Genomic DNA, 20,970 nt, shown 5'->3' with positions numbered 1-20,970 from the left:
ACTATTCTTGGTATCGGTCGCCTTTACAACTCTCATCATAGTCCTTGTTCCTGAGTTATCTCATCTCGCTGGATGGAGCAATAAATGTACAATTAAACAAATATCTCATCCCAGGCCTCCGTTATCAATACCATACTCATTTATTTATTTACATTTATATAAATTGCCCATCATGCGAGTATCATAGGGTGGCCTTCCACAGAACCACAAAAATACATATCAGCAAACACAACACACAGCCCGCCACAGCTCTTCCATTCCATGTATGTTTTAAAGCAAATATTTCCCAATATCATAAATCAGCACGTCAGGATGAGGAGGGCTCTTCACCTGTTCCCTGGCCTGCTCTTCTCTGGCTCAACTTGCGACCTGGCGCTTGCGCCCATTCCTAGAACATGACTGATCCTTCTCTGAGGGCGGTTTTCTTTCCCGCTTTTCCTTTTTTCGGCCTGAAGCTTGGAAGCCCCGAAGAGAGAGAGGAGAGCCTTCGCTTTGCGCGTCTGCGCTGGACCTAAATCTCTTTTAACTCCAGACGGATTGACTCGCCTTCAGGCCGCGCACTGGAAACATGACGCTGCCATGTTCTAGACCACGAAGCAGCGACGCCTTCAAGGGCCCGATAGCAATGAGACTTGGCGAACGCTGTTTCCATCATCTGCCAAGACACATACAGTATAAGGGCGACGCGGATTTATTGGTTTTATTTCATTTCTTTTTACAGAGTGTTTTACTGCTACAAACGAGCCACACCATAACCATTATTCCGTTCCTTGAAGTGAAACTCGGCTCAAAGATTTGCAGGTGACAGCACTTGCTGCTTACTGACCCAAAGGAATTAGGGCGGAGCAGATTTATTATTATTTTTGGCGCCTCATTCCACCCCCGCCACGCCTTTTTTTTTTTAATCTGACACCTGAAAGAAGGAAGGCGGGGCCAACGGCTGAAAGAAGAAGCCTTTAGCAACGGTCGCGGATAACCTTTCGCGCACGCGCAGCTCGTTACGGGACGTGCCCGCGAGCCGGCCGACACCGCGCACGCGTGCTGCGCGCCTGAGGCCTGTCGGGGGGCGGGGCTTATATAGTGTTGATGCAATGTGGCGCAGGCGCACTTCAAAGCTGTCTGTCAGAAACTTCCGGGAAGATAGAAGCAGCCGCAGCTGCCCAGGTGAGCCGGCCGGAGGCGAGCGGCTGAGGGGGAAAGGGACGTGCTCGCCCGCCTCCGGTCCTGAGGAAGAGGAAGGCGTAGCTCCTTTCGGGGATAACTGGTAGGTGGACTAGTTCCGAGTTCTGGCGTCTTGCGGCTGCTATTATTACCATTCTCATTAGAATTCGTTAGTCCCTCGGTCTTGCACACGCCAACCCCAAGCGCTTTACAAACCAGCCAAACAGACCAACCCTTCCCTCATTGCAACCGGGGGGGGGGAAAGAGAAAATGCATTTAAAATAATCATACTTCAAACCAAACAAACAGACTAAACCCCCCCCCCCAAAAAAAACCCACATAGGTAAATTATGCCCATGTACTTGAAGGTGAAAAAATAAATACAAATATGGAATCAAGATAAAAGATGGGCTGATAACTTTAAACTGCACTGTTCAGTGATACGCCATATAATTGTGTGGTTTTGTTCTGCATAGTCACCTGTAGAAGAAAGCATAAACAAAACAATCTGATACCAGTTATGCAAGTTATGAAACAGCTCTTCCACTGTTATATCCACATATATCTAGGGTTGTAACAATCTGGGTGGGAAAACACTTTACATGCATGCAGGTGAATAATTTTTAGGCGATTCTATTCCAGGTTCGTCAAAGGGGAGCAGTTGACCCCTTGGTGGTGTGTTTGTGTTTTGTCTCTTAGCTGCTAGATAATGTAGGGAAGCAAGCAGCACTGGCACTTTGGAACTCCCTGCGTATTGATATTGGGCAGGTGTCTTGAGTGCATTATTTCCAGTGCCTGCTGGAAAGCATTCTTTTTTAGACAAGTCTTACTCAGATGTTTATAAAGTTTGTATGAGTGTTATTGTGGTTTTCACTTTTTGGTATGTTTTCTCAATAATGGTTGTGAATTTTAAAAGCGATTTTATCTTTCTCTTTTTTGTAAACCACTTTGAGGATTTTTCTGCAATCAAGCGGTATATAATTTTAAATAAAACAAATACCACCAACATTTTTGCAATGTAGGGCTTTATCATTTGTAGGTAAAAGGTGGGGGGGGGAGAAAAGGACCCCTGGACGCTTAAGTCCACTCAAAGGCAACTATGGGGTGTAGCATTCATCTTACTTCAGGCCGAGGGAGCTGGTGTTTGTCCACAGACAGCTTTCTGGGTCATGTGGCCAGCATGACTAAACCACTTCTGGCGCAATGGAACACCGCAACAGAAACCAGAGCATATGGAAACGCTGTTTACTTTCCCACTGCAGCAGTACCTATTTATCTACTTGCACTGGTGTGCTTTCTGCCCAGACACTGAAGTCCAGCACCGAGGGCCTTCTGGCGGTTCCCTCGCTGCGAGAAGCCAAGTTATGGGGAACCAGGCATAGGGCCTTCTCGGTAGTGGCACCCACCCTGTGGAATGCCCTCCCACCAGATGTCAAAGAGAAAAGCAACTACCAGACTTTTAGAAGACATCTGAAGGCAACCCTGTTTAGGGAAGCTTTTAATGTTTGACGGACTATTGTATTTTAATATTTAATATTTTGTTAGAAGCCGCCCAAAGTGGCTCAGTGGTTTAGACCACAGCGCCACCTGAATCCCTACTATCATATATAGGACACACATAGTTACTAATGACTTACCACTTTCTTTGAGGAAGCTGTGTGTAACACCCACAGGAGAAAACTAGGTTTTACTTTGCTGCCTGTGGTGCATGCACACAGGAAAATGGTCTACACACTACATGATGCTATCCAATTTCTACACAGAAGTAGTAAATCCATATATGAAACTCTTCATGTGGGAAGCAGGCTACAGTCAATTTCTGTTGTCTGTTTTATTCCCCTGTTGTCTGCATAGTATGTTCTGGAGTCCTGTCTCCTCTCCTGTAGGAAAAACCCAAGATGCAATGAAGGTAGTGTATCTTTGGTGAAAACAGGCACAACAGTTTGAGAGTAGTGGGGCCATTCTGGATTGAATGTAGTATATTTACACAGTGGAACCTCGGTTTATGAACACCTCAGTTTATGAATTTTCGGTTTACGAACGCCACGGACCCATCTGGAATGGATTAATTCACTTTCCATTACTTTCAATGGGAAAGTTCGCTTCAGTTTAAGTACTCCACGGACCGCCTGGAACAGATTAATCCACTTTCCATTACTTTCAATGGGAAAGTTTGCTTCAGTTTATGAACGCTTCAGTTTATGAACAGACTTCCGGAACCAATTGTGTTCATAAACTGAGGTACCACTGTACTGTAGACCTGCGCTCTGAAAAAAACCAGTCCTGCAAGTTTGAACAAGCCCTGCAGGCTTAAGCACGTTTCATAGAGCAAGGGAGAGGAATGAGCAACACATGGTGTAGGGAAAACTTGGCTGTGCAGACAAATGCTAATTATCTTCTCTACCTCCCATGGCTTCACCAGTTCAACATCTAGGAGTGAAATGTTGCACTTGTTAGCATTTTTATAATGTTTATAAAATGTATGATAGGTTTCATGTGAGAGAGAAAAAGGTGTATAGCCCATCTGAAGCATGGGAGGGCAGGTGATGGCTTTGTTGGGTGTTTATTTGCTGCCATGCACACCTGTCATTTCAGTTGCAAAGCTGGGAAGAAGCTAGGCTTATTCCTCCCTGCCCCAACTGTTGATGTGCTGTGTTGTCTTTCCTTTTTCACACCACACAAACATTTTGAAGCATTTTAATGTTGTTTATTTTCCCCATTTTTAGTATTATAATAACAAGACATCAAACTGCCAAAATCCTATACAGTAAAATTATGTTGTATGATAGAAACATATTACTATTTTTATCACAACAACAGGAATACAGGTGCTGCCACTTTTGAGGGATTTGAAATCATTACAGCCTGATTTTATGCAGAGTCAAATGTGCTTAAGCTTGTAAATTTCAGTATGTTAAGCATTAGTTTGCTTTCTTACTCTCTTTTGACTTCCCTCCATTTTGATGTCCTTCCAAGTTGTTTTGTGGTCATCAGTCCTCCTTGCCCCCTGAATTGGCCTTCTCCCCTCCGCTCCTCATGAGCTTTCATGCATGCTGTGCTGGGAGTCCTGCTGCCCTATGCAGGGTCTGTCTCTGGCAGTGGCTGTATGATTTTGTGTGAGTGTGTGTGTACACACACACACACACACACACACACACACACACACAACAAACAAACACAAACGGCAGCCCTGGCTGGACTGTACTTCCCAGGATGCTGAGCAGTGTGTGCTTGCAGCAGGGAATGCTGGGAATTGTGGTCCAGCAGAATCTGGTGGCCACGTTGAGGAGTTCCAAAGTTATCAATCAGGAAACCTACAGTGAACTCAACTTCACATGGCTTATCTGGTATCAGAGAAAAAATATTCTGTCAGTATGAGCCTGTGAAGATGAATAATCAATGAGTAGATATAAAATGGAGCAATTAAACTGGGTGATTGATCTTTTATTCATAATTTGCCTGTCTCTTTCACTGTTGTGTTGCAAGTATTTACAATGCAGCTATCAAGGTTCATGTGTTCTTATTTGTTTAACTTGTCTTTGTCACTGGCAACTGTGTTGGGTCCATTGCTTTTTATAAGAGATGTGTAAAGTCTCTAAATATTTAATTGCCCTGTTTCTTCAGTGTCCCTTGAGATAGAAACACATCTTCATTTTAAGACTTTGCTCCACAATGGAGGAGACTGGCCGAGAGGCAGTTGCAACAGCTGTGCAGAGAGTCGCTGGAATGCTGCAGCGGCCAGATCAACTGGATAAAGTGGAACAATATCGTCGGAGGGAAGCACGGAAGAAGGCTTCAGTGGAAGCTAGACTGAAGGTATGAAACCTCAGTCCGAACCCTGTATTACAGCTGAGGATGTAATAGTCTAGGTTATCTTTGTAAATTCTTTAAGTGTAGAACAATAGTGCTAGAACTATAGTGTCCCCTCTTTTCCCCTTCACTGTGTTGATCTTAGTTTCTGAAGTGAGGAGCATCTGATTTACCATTGGAAGAAAACAACACTCCTGTGGCCTCTTAATGACTTAACCATACAATCCTATGTTGTCTACTCAGAAGTAAGTCCCACTGAGTTCCACAGAGCTTACTCCCAGGTTATTGGGTACAATATAGGATTGCAGCTAAAGAAGTGTATTGAGGCCTAATGTTTCATCATCCAGAGCCCACTTCATCAGATGCATGTGGGCTCTAGCTCATGAAACCTTATGTTCCAAATATATTATCCTTTAAGATGTTACAGGTCCTTTTTTGTTTTCGGAATAGCAAATGAACCCATGCTACGGAATTTGGCATTCCCCCACTCCTTTCTCTACTTCTAATTATTTTAAAATTAGTTCATTAAAGTTGGCTCCCTTGTATGTCTCTATCTGTGTTTCCTTCATCCCACAACAGATAGGTTCTTAACTAATGTAGTAATTTAATTTTACGTTTTTCTTTTCAGGCAGCAATCCAGTCACAGCTAGATGGCGTCCGAACTGGCTTAAGCCAACTGCACAATGCACTGAATGATGTAAAAGATATTCAGCGTTCTTTGATTGATGTCAATAAAGACTGGCGGCAAAGTATAAACACCATAGAAAGCCTCAAGGATGTTAAAGATGCTGTAGTTCAGCATAGCCAACTAGCAGCTGCTGTAGAGAACCTCAAGAATATCTTCTCAGGTATGAGTCTACAATGAGTGGCCTCACTCTGTGGGTAGAATAGAAATGTAATGCTATAGTGGCATTTTCAGAGGTACCATTAAAGTCTGCTTGAAGCTACCATTTTTCATGCAGCTATTGTTCTGAAACCAGGTTTATGTGACATAATGTGATTACATTTCTTCCTGATTTTGCTTTTCAGTGCCAGAGATAGTACAGGAGACACAAGACTTGATTGATCAGGGGGAATTACTGCAAGCCCACCGAAAGCTAATGGACTTGGAGTGCTCTCGAGATGATCTGATGTATGAACAATATCGTATGGACAGCAAGAACACCCGTGATATGAACCTCATTGACAACTATTTTGGAGATATGCAAAAACTTTCTGAAGAGCTGGCCAAGCAACTCTGGATGGTCATTCAGAGGTCTCTAGTCACTGTCCGCCGAGATCCCACCTTGCTGGTTTCAGTTGTCAGAATAATTGAGAGGGAAGAGAAAATAGACAGGCGCATGCTAGACAGGAAAAAGCAAACTGGATTTATCCCCCCTGGCAGGCCTAAAAAATGGAAGGAGAAAATGTTCAATGTATTGGATCGAACAGTCACTACCAGGATTGAAGGCACTCAAGCAGACACCCGAGAATCTGACAAAATGTGGCTTGTCCGTCATCTGGAAATAATTCGCAAATATGTCCTTGATGATCTGCTGGTGGCCAAGAACCTTTTGGATCAATGTTTCCCCCCACACTATGAAATTTTCAAAAGATTACTAAGCATGTACCATCAGGCACTGTCTTTACGCATGCAAGATCTGGCTTCTGAAGATCTGGAAGCAAATGAAATTGTTAGCCTTTTGACATGGGTTTTAAATACTTACAAAAGGTAAGGGTACTGTCTTTTAGGTGTAGTAGCAAGTAAACATGAATGAAAGAACACATGGTTTTAGATAGATGCATACAGAGGTGGAAAGGTGGATTATATTTTTATATACTGCTGAGCCACAAGCTATTATTATACATTAAGCCTTTTTATAGCAGGATGGAACTTTGGTCCATATAGCCCAATACTAATCAATCAATCCAATGCAGTGAGCAGATCAAAAGTACAATAAAAGCATAGAGTACACCAGAATAACTGAGTAAAACAGATTCAAAAGTGAAACATGAAAACAATTATATAGAGCTACAGTAATCCTGAGTTAGTTCCTGAAGATGGTCCTTCCAGTTTCAGATGATGAGTTGTTCTCTTCTTCTCACTGACACTGACAGAAATTTCAGGTTTTATCTTCTATCTGATATTTAATATAAAATTGAACTGGCTTTTCTAGTAGTTAGGTCAGTGAAGGGCCAACCATGTGCTGCCCAACTCCAGCATAAAACTTACAAAACAGAAGGACATGTTCTATAGATTCTACTCCCTGATTATTACCGATGAGGAAAGAGAGTTGCCAGAATCTTGCCAGAATAAAAACTTTGCAGCAACATGCAGATTTCTAAACTAGGCATCTACCTCGGCAGGATAATCATAGTTTATTGCAGTGGCACATGGATTCTGTCTGTTCTCTCCAATTCAGCATAGAGATGATGGGAAATCCAGAACTTGCACCAGAGGTGGATGTGAATACCCTGCAGCCATTGCTTTCTCAGGAAGTGGTGGATGAGCTTCTCAGCACATATATGTCAACTCTTACAGTAAGCAATAACAGTAATTTTGCTCACTCCTTCATATGGGGTTGGAATATTCATTATTCTTACTTGGCTGTTCTCCCACCCCCAACCCTGCACAATTCAGATTTTACCATGCATGTTTGCAAATCAGTTGTACAACTTGCAATTTGTGTCCTTGGCAAACAATTTTCATTCCACTAGAAACTTTCCTAATGTGGGTTGAGTGGCAGCAGGCAAAACTTAGTTCTGCTTCATGGGCATTAGTGAAGTGCATGGGCCATTTTAATTTAGTATCCAGATTCAATATATTTGCCTGCCTTTCTTTTGAATTTTAATCTTCCTATAGTCCAACATCATTGGCTGGCTACGAAAAGCACTGGAGACAGATAAGAAAGACTGGCTAAAAGAAAATGAGCCTGAAGCAGATCAAGATGGATACTATCAGACTACACTCCCTGCTATTGTGTTCCAGGTATAAGCAATTGGCTTCAGTATACTGATTGGGGCAGAAGGAAGGGGCAACGCTCTGAAAATGTGGAAATGAATAAAATGATGAGTGCATGCTATTCTGCTTTGTGTTTGTTTTGTAGATTGAATTGATTTCACTTGGTCACTTAAAGCTGCAATCCTATGCACACTTTGCAATGAGTAAGCCCCATTGAACACAGTGAAACTTACTTCTGGGTAAACATTAAACAAGTGTGGTTGAAATATTAAAACCTATAATTTGACACTTAATTCTTTAAAGGCATGGAATCCCTTCCACTACATTTGGTCACATTGGACTTGTACCTTTTGGATTTGCTCTGCCACCACATAAGCTCTTTCTAGTATAGCAACAAAAGTGTAGGGCTATGGCTGACATCTGTGTGGCATCCACAAAATGCCCATGACTTATGGGCAGAATAAGTTAATAGATGCACTCACTGTACAGTGCCATGACTGGGGCTTGGGGGGGGGCAAAATGTGTTGTTCTATGGACATAAGCTCTCCTATTTGCCTCATAGCTTCAGTCTGCAAAAGAAACAGGGTTACTAGCAGGCTGCTGCATTCTTATTAACTGCAATATTGCCTTATTGGTTTGTGTTTTTAGATGTTTGAGCAGAATCTTCAAGTAGCTACACAGATAAGTGAAGATTTGAAAATAAAGGTACTCTATTTGTGCCTTCAACAAATGAGTTCATTCCTCAGCAGGTAAAATTAAATGTTAGCTTTCACTCACTGTTTCTCTATTACTTAGGAGGGATGTTTTCTCTGCACATATACTGCCTAGCAGCTAGAACCCCCTACCTTGTTGTTCCCCTCAGCTACCCGGTACTCTGTTCGTTAAAAGTAAGATATGAGGAAAGTAGTGTTTAGCTTCCTGCTCCCCCTTGTGACCAAAAATGAAAACTTTGTACCGTTCTTACGTGCCGTACTTTGGTCACAGGGTGCTTCCAGATACGGATTTAGCAGCACACAGTCATTGAGCAGCTCGCAGCTCATGCTAAGAGTTCCCCAGAGAGGAACTCACAACTGCTTTGCTGCTCCCTTGTCCTTTTTGCTGCTAAAACATGCTGTGCCTGGCTAAGCTTTGATTTAGCATGATGTCTGAACCAAGGCATCAAGCAGGTAAACTCCTCCCCATTAACCACAAGCTGCAACCAAGGTTCAGACAACACACTGAGCCAAACCTTGACCAGTGAAGTCTTGCTAAGCAATTATTAGACTTGGTGTGATGTGCAAACTAGCCCATTGAGTCTCTAAACCAAATTTTAAAGTGCTGATGATGACCACTAAAGGCCCAAATGGTTTAAGACCATTTTATTTGATGGACTACATGCACCCATATTGGCCTCTAAAATACCAGCTTCAGAAGCTCTGCTACCCTGCCTGACTTCAAGATCTATCAAGTTACATATTTTTTTACTTCATTCCAAATTAGAAGGCACTAGAAATTCCACACTAGGGGTGTGTGTGTGTGTACACACACACACAGTTTTTAACCCTGTTTTTTAAAATAGACCTTAAGGCATTTTTATTTCAGTCCAATTTAATTAGGATGGTGTATGCTTGGCTCTTATTTTTATCAGCTGCCATATTGGTGTAATTGTGTTATATAGCTGTTAAATTGCTGCTGTATGTTTTGTTTTATGTGAGCTGCCTTGGGCAATTTTTTCCCTTGAAAGGCTATATACAAATATTGAAATAAACAAATACTTGGTGGTTCATTGTAAAAGAGAAGTGGCAGTACTTCCTCTTCCCTTCTGCAGGCCAGGAGCTGAATTGTTTCTCTTTTTCCATTCTTGGGTTTTGCCCCATTCTCCATTACACAGGTACAAAGAGGAAGCAAATTTATATAAAGAAGAGCATCTAAGAAATCGTCAGTACCATCTGTGCTATGTTCAGTACATGGTTGCCATCATCAACAATTGCCAGACCTTTAAGTAAGTTCTGTGCTGAGGTTGTGCTATGATTTGTGTGGCAAATGCAGTTTTGCTGCTTTATAAATGAGACATACTATTTCTATTTGAGGACAGCTCTTGAAAACGCAGTGTGCATGTTTCAGTGAGGTAAATCTTGAATGGGAAATATCAAACTATTATCTGGTTTACATGCTAAAAATAAAACTCTGCCCTGGTCCCTGAAGTAGGTTTGCAACTCTTTATTAAAATCTTTGCAGTTTTAGTTTTGTTTTCTTTATGCAGAAAGATTAAAGTATAAATGAAGAAACTTATTTGGCCCTTTAGACACTAAACAAAAAGTGGATAGCCTGTCTGAAGCGTGGTGGCAGGTTATGACTAAATGGTTGAGCCTGCATCTGATTCACTGTTACCTACATCTGCCATGCAAACTGTAAAGCTTTTCTTTTATGGGGGTGCTACATAGTTAGGGCAAGTAGCAAAAACAACATCCCACCATTATAATCCGGATGTAGCTTATCAAAACGGCAGTTGTTGAGCTAGTAATTTGAAACTTTGCATGGATGATCTTATCTGATGAGGTCTACAACTAGGACAAATTTCCAATCCAATAAAAAGATTCCACAAGAGCAGCAAGGGTTAAGTATGCTGCTCCTTTAGAGCTGAGAAGAGTGAAAGCCTTAAGGATGACAAGCAAAATGAGAGAATGGGAGTTTGACAGGAACATTTTTTCAAAGTCTCAAAATTGTCTTTTAAAAGTTGCTGCTCTGGCTGGCTGTCCCTTCTTTGCTCTCCTAATAATCAACTCCTTCCCCCATTTTGAAATATTTTATTGCATGGGTTCCAGTGAAGTTTTGTTTAAAGTGAAGGGTTCCGTCACAGCAAAAGGTCTGGGAACACTGCTCTAGAATGGACTTCATATACCTTCAAATTGCATGGGAAGGATTGCTGGTGGTAGGCAAAGACACCTGCCCACTGTTACTTGTTTTCTTGGTAAGGAGCCGTCAGTCAGTGTCCAAGGAATCTTAATGTTCCATGTAACACATTTTGGAAATCACTGGCTTAAGCCAGTTAGTTATTGGTTCTCCAAACGTGTACGTCACCCAAGGTGCATTTGCACAGTCATTTTTCTCAATTGGTAATATTGGGCAAGAGGAACTACTATTAGTTCTTGAGCAATTGTACTTATCAGCTTTGTTGTAGCCTCTTATGACATCACAACATATTACATTAACTCAGTGTTTCCCAACCAGTGTGCCTCCAGATGTTTTGGGACTACAACTCCCATCATCCCTAGCTAGCAAGACCAGTGGTCAGGAATGATGGGAATTGTAGTCCGAAAACAGCTGGAGGCACAAGGTTGGGAAACACTGCCTTAACTGATTGGTTGAACTAGCTCTTGCATTGGGCTATTGGGATGCTGAAGGATATTGTATTGTTTGTCAAAGGGAATCTATCATCAGTTTGAAAAAGAAATACTTGACTCCTGTGATGGAAGAGCTTATGACAAGCAGTCATGCATGCATTGATGCAGTTCTGGATGATGTTGCCAAGGAAGGATGTGCAAGCCTGCTTGATGAAGTCTTCATGGATTTAGAGGTTAACTTTTATTTCATTTGGCATCCTCTTTTTAAAATTTTTTGAAATAGTATCTGTGTCTATCTAGAGTGGCAAACAGACAGAAATGCCCAGATATGGCCGCTGAGATCCATCTTTGTAGCTACTTAATGGGTAAAACGTTAACACATTCAAGTTTTCTAGAACAGTGCTGGGATGTACGATAGATCTAAAGTTGAAGGATGTTGTCTAAAAGTGATTCTGCTTCTCTTTCAGCCACATCTCAGTGAACTGATGACAAGGAAATGGCTGGCAGGATCCAATGCAGTAGATACAATTTGTGTAACGGTGGAGGATTATTTCAATGATTTTGCAAGAATAAAGAAGCCCTGTAAGAAGGTACAGAATTTGCTAAGTTTTATCTAAGATACTTAAATAGTGTAGCCTAATGGGCTGAAATACTGCTTTGCCATTCCTGGGCATTTATTATTATTTTGACTTTGAATTAATAAATTGACTTTGAAGTAATAAAAAGCAAGGTACTATGAAAAATATCTTAATAACCTGTTTCTGTAGTAATGTAAGATCTCTTGTCTGTAAATGAGCAGGATATGCAAAGTTAATTCCTATGATCCATTCCACTCATGCTGTTCAGATTTATTTTCCTCTTTAACAAGTACTACCTGTACAAACTGAAATACCTTACAGAACGAACCAATGTTTTTGGCGATTTCAAAGTTTTGAAACTCCAATGAATTTTCCTCCTGAAATTTGCACAATAGATCTTCAATGAGTTTCTCTTTATGAGAACTATTGCAAAGTAGCTCATTGGTCTGGTTTGTGTGAGATATTAATGATCCGTTTGACCACATACACAGCCTCCTTGCCCTTCATGGCTTGAGTAATTTTTATTTACTTGTAGTTTTACATTTTGTTTAAAATGGGAAATAATTACCATGTTCAAAACAGACCAAGATATTAAAACAATTTCTGGTTTAATACTGTTACAAAAGCAGGGTGCCACCCCCACTCTCAGCTGAATGGTAGCAAGATTCCAGGGGGTTCCAGGCACTCACCTGGGGTTTGTGCTCCTTTGGAGAATTGAAGGTGCGACAGAAACTGTTGTAGCTGTAAGAAATATGATTTATTCACATATTTAGATCTTTAGTCTTCATGGAGGGAATCCGTATCTTACAGCATGGTCATCTCAAGCAGGGTCAAAAGCATCTCTCTCAGCATGCCTGCAGCCATTCTATCCAAGATACCATTCTTCTTCCCAGCACACCTTGCTAAAAAGCACTTTTCCTGTCACCTCACACCCATTTACCTTGGCAGTCTTCCAAATCTTCAGTCTCTGTTCACACCTCAGGGCAAGAGGAAAGGACAATTCTCTTGTATTGCTCTCAATGGCCCTGTATTGTTTCTTAATGGTCCTAGCTTGGCCAGGTCATTTTGCATAGGCTAGCTCAGGAATTCCTCTGCAGCTTTTATTTTCCCCTTTGCATCCCAAATAATCAAAATCCTACCATTTATTAATTTCTAGGGTTTAGCTGGCGGGGGTGGGAGTTCCTCCCAGATCTATAACAAAACCATGGCTTATTCCAAAGCTGGTAACCATGGTTTGCCAGTTTTCTAAACTGCGGAACTACAGCTAATTGGAGTGTTCCAGGTATCATTGCTCATGCCATAATGGAATAAAAGGGGCTGCATGCATAGGCAAAACGGTTGTTTATACCTTTGCTTAGTAAGCTAAGAAATGATTTTTCAAACTCAGCTATTATCTAGAAGTGTTTACCACTGTGCAGGCTTTTGCTGGAACAATTTCAAAAGCCTCAATTTCAAAAATTGTTGAATTTAACTCATGTCTTTCCCCTCAAGGTGTGATCACAGTACCCTGTTCATTATTACAGCCCTTTTTATTGCTAACTGCACTTCCTATGTTTCAAATCTGAAAGTGTGACATGAGGAATTGGGGAAACGCAGCTGCTATATTGGTCGAAATCAGTACAGTGGTACCTCGGTTTATGAACACAATTGGTTCCGGAAGTCTGTTCATAAACTGAAGCGAACTTTCCCATTAAAAGTAATGGAAAGTGAATTAATCCGTTCCAGATGGGTCCGCGGCGTTCGTAAACTGAAAATTTGTAAACCGAGGTGTTCATAAACCGAGGTTCCACTGTATGTCTTTTGTTGTTTACTGCCACTATAAAGGTCTCACCTCTCTAGATTTCATATTAAATCACATTTGGCTGCTGTTTAAAGCTGTTGCAAAGGAAATATAATTGGACATAGTACCTGCAGCATCCTTTATATTCTGCTCTTTTTAATAGTTTATACTAGCCACACTTTTCTGAACATGAATACTGCTGTGAAAAAGCAGGATAAAAATGAGAGCATGTGAGGCTGCATGAGTGTTGGACTTTGAGTGTTGGACTTTGAAGTAGCTGGAATGCACAGCCACCGGGAGTTTACACATCATGCTGAACCCATGGTTAATGGTTTACTGTGAACACAGAGATTGATCCTGCTTCACTGCTCCCTTTAGCCACAAGCCACAATCCCTGGCTTAGCATTCCATCCAAGCTCAAGGATCATGGTTTAAGTGTTTTGGGTTTCTAACTAGTGGGCCAGATCCTGAGTTTGCCCACCTACAGCACGCCACTTGCACAGATGGGCAGGGCCACCCACCTGTTTATCACTTGGAAGTCACCACAACACCAGTTAATTAATCTGTTCCTCTCTTCTCTTTTGCTTCTACTCCCACCCACTCCTGGCACGCTGCCTTCCTGAACGGTTGCCCATGAGGGAATGTGGCCCTCAGGCTGAGAGAAGTTTCTCAGACCAGTACATATCCACTGAACAGTTTCTCCCCACTACTAGTCTGCATAGCTGTCATTTGGAAATAAACATGCTCACCAATTTATCTGCCACAGAATTGGGGCCAATCCAGATGAAGCTAACAGGTGCTCCATCCCCTAATAGGTGTCACTAAGTCAGTGTTAATTTCTTACTACTCAAATGAGTGTGGTGCAGAAATGAAATACAGTAGCACCTCAGGTTACGTTACCCTCGGGTAACATAAACTTCAGGTTGTGAAAGTGGCAAACCTGGAAGTGTTTCGCCGCGCACGCATGCGCAGAAGCGGACTACCGCTTCTCCCTGGCTTGCGAAAACCTTGGGATGCGGCCGGACCTCCAGAACGGATCCCATTTGCAACCGGAGGTACCACTGTATTTGTTTCTCTTATAGACTAACATAACTTGTACTGGTTACCAGTTGTATAATTTGAATGTTTCTTTCAGAAAATGACTCTTGAGTGCCATCGCAGAGTTGTTGTAGAGTACATCAAGGCTATTATGCTAAAGCGTATTACTTTCAAGAATGCAGAAGAAAGAAAAGAAGGTGCTGAAAGAATGAACAGAGAAGCTGAACAGTTCAGATTTCTGTTCAAGAAACTTACTGCTGTAAGTATAAGAAAACCACAATGTCAAAAGAAGAATTTTTTAGAAATAATTATAAATTAGCATCCCCACAACCTATTCTAAAATTAGTGCATTAATCCATCTGCTTTGAAACTGCAATGTTAAGCAGTATAGCCTATAAATTGTTGAAATAAATATTTATAATCTCCACTTATATTAGAAGTGAGGAACGTCTGGCCCAACTTCTGGGGCAAGTCGCACCCACTTGCCTTTCTGGGCCATCATATCTTATCTCCAGTTCAATGGTGTCTCTTAGTGCACATCCAGGAAATTCAGAGACAACTCAAATGGAGAACAGAAGAGCGTCAGTTAACCAGCCACTCAGTGGAAATAGATAAATGAATCAGCCTCGTATCTCTCTCAAAAAAAGAAGCACTCCAAAATTGACTGAAGACTGTGTATAGTGAGAATATGATAGGCCATCTACTTTCAAACAACATGCAGTGGTGCCTCGCTAGACGAAATTAATTCATTCCACGGGTCAATTCGTGTAACAAATTTTTCGTCTAGCGAGTCCCGGTTTCCCATAGGAATGCATTGAAACTTAATCAATGCGTTCCTATGGGCTCCGGGGGACTGGCGGCGGGGAAGGCAGGCAGGCACTTGCTCTCTTGCCTGCCTGCCTTCCCCACCGCCCGTCACACGAAGATCAGCGGGCGCTGCTTGCCGGGGCTTGTCAAACAGCGCCCACTGATCTTCGGATCTGTGTTGTGTGACAGGCGGGGGTGGGGGGAAAGCGGAGGATTGTTCCCCCGCCTTTCCCCCGCCCTGCCTGTCACACGAAGATCGGCGGGCGCTGCTTGCGGGGCTTGTCAACCCCGGCAAGCAGCGCCCGCCGATCTTCGGCTCTGTCCCCCGATGCGCTACGGCTCGGGGAAGCAGGCAGGGACACGGAAACATCCCGCAGTTTCCCGGGCTGTTGCCATCTCCCTGCCTGCTTCCCCGAGCTGAAGCGCCTGGGGGACGGAGCCGAATTGCGGCGCGGGGGGGGGGGGCTTTTCGCCGTTTGCCTTCCCCAAGCTAAGGGGGAGGCAAATGGCGAAAAGCCCCCGCCACGCCGCAATTCGGCTCCGGGACTGGCTTGGCGGTGGCGGGACTGGCTTCCCGCCACCGCCAAGCCAGTCCGCAGCGGGGGCTTTTCGCCGTTTGCCTTCCCCCCAGGGGGGACTTCGACTCCGTCCCCTGAGCGCTTCAGCTCGGGGAAGCAGGCAGGGGGATGGCAACAGCCCTGGAGCTTCCCCGGGCTGTTGCCGCCTGCCTGCCTGCCTTCCCCAAGCAAGCGGCCGCTGCGCTTCGATTTGGGCAAGGCAGGCAGGCGGGCGGCAACAGCCCAGGGAAGCTCCAGGGCTGTTGCCGCCTGCCTGCCTGCCTTCCCCAAGCAGCACCTGCCAATCTTCATGTGATAGGCGGGGTGGGGAAAGGCGAAGGATCGTTCCTCTGCCTTTCCCCCACTCCGCCTGTCACACAGCGGGGATCGTACGGGGCTTGAGAAGGCCCCCCCTACTTCTCCCCCGCTAGTTCCTCTTTGTGTTCTGCTGGTCTCTGCCGGGGCAGAGACCAGCGGAACACAAAGGGGAACCAGAAGAAGGTAAAGGAAGGTCAGCGCCTCTCAGCTGACCTTCCTTTGCCTTCTTCCCTTGCTACAGCTGGTTCCCCTTTCGCTAGGTGAATGCCCTGATTTTCTGATCGGAGGTTTTTATGGCCACGCAAGACGAAGTGTTGGCCATAGAAAACCTCGTCGTATAGCGAGGCAACCTCTGATCAGAAAATCCTTTCCTTAAGCGAAATTTTCATCTAGCAGGGCATTCGTCTAGTGAGGCACCACTGTATTTGTTTAGAAATTATTGTGACATAAGTAAAATATACTAGTCATACAATATTTATGTATGTGCAGGACTGCTGAAATGTTTTTAGAGTGGTTTTGATGAAAATGTCAAGTTGAATAAACACTGTAGCCAGAGTCCAACACAGTTAGACACACTTACTCTCACTGTAAACGAGCAACATGTTACCAGGTGAGAATGTGGCCTACATTTTTAAACAATAAAAACAGAAACATGAAAAGGTGTTGCTGCTGCTTTGCCAGTTTGTTCTCATCTTCTGCCTTGCATATTAAAGGTAATTTGAGATTAGATGTCTGAAAATGATTATCCATTTTATACTGTTCAATAGGGATCTGGAGAGGAAACAGAAGGACTTTGTGATGTCATTGAAGCCATTGCAGAAGTATTTAAGTTGACAGATCCATCACTGCTTTACCTAGAAGTCTCAACTTTAGTTAGCAAACATCCAGATATCAGGTAATACTACCGGTAGTAATTTCTAAATTTTGTAACAATGTTTTCTTCCATTCAAGGTCACGAGAAGGCTTGACAAAAACTGTTGAAATGTAGTTTTATGTCAATCCCTTGATTCCACAATGTAAGGTTATATATGCAAGAAAGATAAGCATACAAAGTCAGTATCTGAACACACACAATTGAGTCCCCAATTACAGTGGACGCTCCAGATACAAACTTAATTCGTTCCGTGGGTCCGTACGTAGCCCAAAAAGTCTGCAACATGAGGCGCTGCTTCTGCACACGTACGTAGCGCGATAGAGCGCTTCTGCGCATGCATGTGCAGCGAAACCCGAAAGTTACGTTACCCGAAGGGTCCACTGTACAAGAATATGTTCTTTTTAGTGGTATTTGGAGGAAAGGTAAAGGGACCCCTGACCGTTAAGTCCAGTCACGGACGAACTTGCAGTTCTCCTCCTCTCTGCATTCAGATTCTTGGCAAATGTGGGTTTAGGAATGTGCCCTCAGTCCTAAAACCCTGTAGAACCATATGAGATTGGATTAGCAGAACAACCATAGTTCTTTGTGACTTCAAGACCATGGTTCCCAACGTGGGGCACACGCCCCACAGGGGGGCAATTTGATTTTTAGGGGAGGCAAATCAAGAATGAGTTAGACCAAGTTAATTGCCTTTTAGGCTTCCTCCACGTGAATAGGAGTTCACTTTTTGAATAATAATAATTTGATGTCACCGGGGAGGGGGGCGGGCAATCAGGATAATCCAGAATGCGGCAGCTAGACTGGTGACTGGGAGCGGCCACTGATACCACATAACACCACTCTTGAAAGACCTATGTTGGCTCCCAGTACGTTTCCGAGCACTATTCAAAGTGTTGGTGCTAACTTTTTAAAGTCCTAAACGGCCTTGGCCCAGTATACCTGAAGGAGCGTCTCCACCCCCATCATTCAGCCCGGACACTGAGATCCAGCACCGAGGGCCTTCTGGTGGTTCCCTCACTGCGAGAAGCAAAGCTACAGGGAACCAGGCAGAGGGCCTTCTCGGTAGTGGCACCCGCCCTGTGAAACGCCCCCCCCCCAATCAGATGTCAAGGAAATAAACAACTATCTGACTTTTAGATACAGGTAGGTAGCCGTGTTGGTCCGAGTCGAAGCAAAATAAAAAAATTCCTTCAGTAGCACCTTAAAGACCAACTAAGTTTATATTTTGGTATGAGCTTTCGTGTGCATGCACACTTCTTCAGATACCAGACTTCAGACTTTTAGAAAACATCTGAAGGCAGCCCTGTTTAGGGAAGTTTTTAGTGACTGATTTTTAATGTATCTTTTGTTGGATGCCACCCAGAGTGGCTGGGGAAACCCAGCCAAATGGGCGGAGTATAAATTATTTATTTATTTATGTATGTATGTATTTATTTATTTATTTATTGATGCTTAGGTGGGACATGGCCAAAGAAAGGTTGGGAACCACTGCTTTAAGGGAAATGTTGAAATACATGACTTTGAATTTATTATTAGTCCCATGTTTACAACTAGGATTACTTTGCCAACAAATTTGAAGAATGCTTCTACTTACAAAGTATTTTTTAGAAAAGATATAAATTTCAAGACATCAGATAACATTTTTGGGAACACTGGGCATTGTTTTTCAATGTTACTTAGCCGTATATTTTCATGTTGAAAAATTCAGTTATTTTGAGAAATACTGGTTTTTATCTGTTTTCTTATACCTGAGAAACATGTTATAAGCAGAACTGCCAACCTAGCAGTTTGAAAGCAGATAGTAGATGAGTAGATAGATGTCGCTGCAGTGGGAAGGTAAACAGTGTTTCCGTGTGCTCTGGCTTCCATCACGGTGTCCCGTTGCGCCAGAAGCAGTTTAGTCATGACACAAAAAAGCTGTTTGCAGACAAATGCCGGCTCCCTCAGGCTGAAAGCACCAAACCCCAAAGTCAAATACGACTGGTCTTAACCCTCCTTGGGTCCTTTACCTTTACCCTTTACGTATAAGCAGAACACATAAGTAAACCAGGACCTTAACTCCTGCATGTTTCACAAATAGTTCCTCAAACCATCACATGCTACTAAAGAATGCATAGCCCCACTATGTTTACCTGCAAACAATTTAAATTACAATAAAATTGCTTTCCAAACATAAATGTGACAGTCGGCTCCTAAGCACTGAAGCAAAACCCATCTATAATGCAGCTGTCCTTCTCCAGAGAAGCACATGGTCCCTCTGCTACATCCGTCCTACCCAGTTGTAAAAAGGTAAAAAGGTAAAGGACCCCTGACAGTTAAGTCCAGTTGCGAACAACTCTGGGGTTGCGGTGCTCAGCTCGCTCTATAGACCGAGGGAGTCGGTGTTTGTCTGCAGACAGCTTCCTGGTCATGTGGCCAGCATGACTAAGCCGCTTCTGGCGAACTAGAGCTGCGCACAGAAATGCCGTTTACTTTCCTGCTGGAAGGTACACTTTGTACGTGCTTTTGAACTGCTAGGTGGGCAGGAGCTGGGACCGAGCAACAGGAGCTCACCCCGTTGCAGGGATTCAAACCGCCGACCTTGCGATCGGCAAGCCCTAGGCTCAGTGGTTTAGACCACAGCACCAGCCGCGCAACAAGGCAGTGAGAGGGAAACTATAAGTCACAGAAACGCCTTAAAACAGATTAATATAGAAATGTAATTAGAACGTATGGATGGATAGCAAGGAACCAAGTGTGGCTGAGCAGATATGCTGAGTAGACAGTGGTCATCGTGATGGCTTGTGGACCCATATTGTACAATATATGCCTTGTATGTGGTTTGTGGAAGGATTCTCATAACAAAGATAATTGGAAAAATTGGCCTGTAAGCACTCTAAAATTTAGAGTGTCTAGAAGATAAGTTGGTACTCAGGTGTTTAGTGTAGAATGGGTACTCTGTGAATTTCCTGTTGCCAATATTATTCCCATTAATGGCTTTTGTACTGATGCTGTTCTTCTTTCATTGGTAGGGATGATCATATTGCAGCTTTACTGACAATGCGAGGAGATGCCAGCAGAGAGATGAAGCAGACCATAATTGAAACTCTGGACAAAGGCTCAACCCTGCCAAATGCAAACTATGTGCCCATTTTTAAAGAAATTACAGTTCCAACATTAACTGTGCCAAAGCTTCTTAAGTAATAGCAAATTATTTCGGTATGGATCACTTTGGTGTAGTGTTACTATATTGTAGCCTAATCTGGCTTTGCACATGAGAGTTTCGTGCTGGGCTTTTAGTTTTTGTGTCTGATGTTAGCTTAGTCACTTGAAGAGTATGCTGTATTCTGATGGCCAGAATGCTTTAAATTGACGTCTTCACCATCAGTTGTTTTGACAAAGTCTGTCTTGAACTTTTTGTGTGTACTCTGATGACTAACTGAATAGGTTTTAGGAAATGTATTAGGGGTGCTTTATTCATGAAAGAATGAAAACTTGAAATTGTTGAGGTACATTCGTTATTTGTTTCCCCACCCCAATTTAACAGACTTACTGGATTTGAAAGGAGATGTGTATAAAGGATTGCTAAATGTGCAATGCCATTTGCATTGGGAATGGAGCTTCCCTCTCCCTTCAACACAAACTTTATACATGTTCTCTATTTATTTTCAGTATTGCATGCCATTCCACAACACAAAATTCTCTTAGGTGGCTTACACTAAAAACACTGTCAGCATAAAATGAATAATTAAAGCATGAAATTTAAAAAACATGGCATACAAAACCACCAAGATTCAAATACAG

At 42.9% G+C, this 20,970-nt stretch overlaps 1 protein-coding gene across 1 annotated transcript; it reads left to right on the top strand.

Annotated features, from left to right (window-relative positions):
- The first annotated feature begins 557 nt into the window (after positions 1-557).
- EXOC3 (exocyst complex component 3) lies at positions 558-20,672 on the top strand. Its single transcript, XM_035136096.3, has 13 exons — positions 558-1,264; positions 4,786-4,977; positions 5,600-5,819; positions 6,001-6,682; positions 7,374-7,491; positions 7,814-7,939; positions 8,561-8,661; positions 9,783-9,893; positions 11,318-11,468; positions 11,703-11,825; positions 14,729-14,890; positions 17,081-17,208; positions 20,199-20,672. The coding sequence occupies exons 2-13, from the start codon at positions 4,834-4,836 to the stop codon at positions 20,368-20,370; spliced, it is 2,238 nt and encodes a 745-aa protein (XP_034991987.1). The 5' UTR covers positions 558-1,264; positions 4,786-4,833; the 3' UTR covers positions 20,371-20,672.
- Positions 20,673-20,970: the final 298 nt, after the last annotated feature.

Source organism: Zootoca vivipara, chromosome 12, assembly GCF_965207765.1.
Source record: "Zootoca vivipara chromosome 12, rZooViv2.hap1.1, whole genome shotgun sequence".
NCBI lineage: Eukaryota > Metazoa > Chordata > Lepidosauria > Squamata > Lacertidae > Zootoca > Zootoca vivipara.
Note: the sequence above shows the minus strand (reverse complement) of the source record. Positions and strands in the feature narration are given on the sequence as shown.

What these genes read in the sequence shown, in the direction of transcription:
- EXOC3 (XM_035136096.3), top strand. Translation starts at nt 4,834, where the DNA reads ATGGAGGAGACTGGCCGAGAGGCAGTTGCAACAGCTGTGCAGAGAGTC. An exon ending in CAGTGGAAGCTAGACTGAAG is followed by an intron (nt 4,978 to 5,599) that starts GTATGAAACCTC and finishes TTTTCTTTTCAG; the next exon opens with GCAGCAATCCAGTCACAGCT. An exon ending in TAAAGAAGCCCTGTAAGAAG is followed by an intron (nt 11,826 to 14,728) that starts GTACAGAATTTG and finishes TGTTTCTTTCAG; the next exon opens with AAAATGACTCTTGAGTGCCA.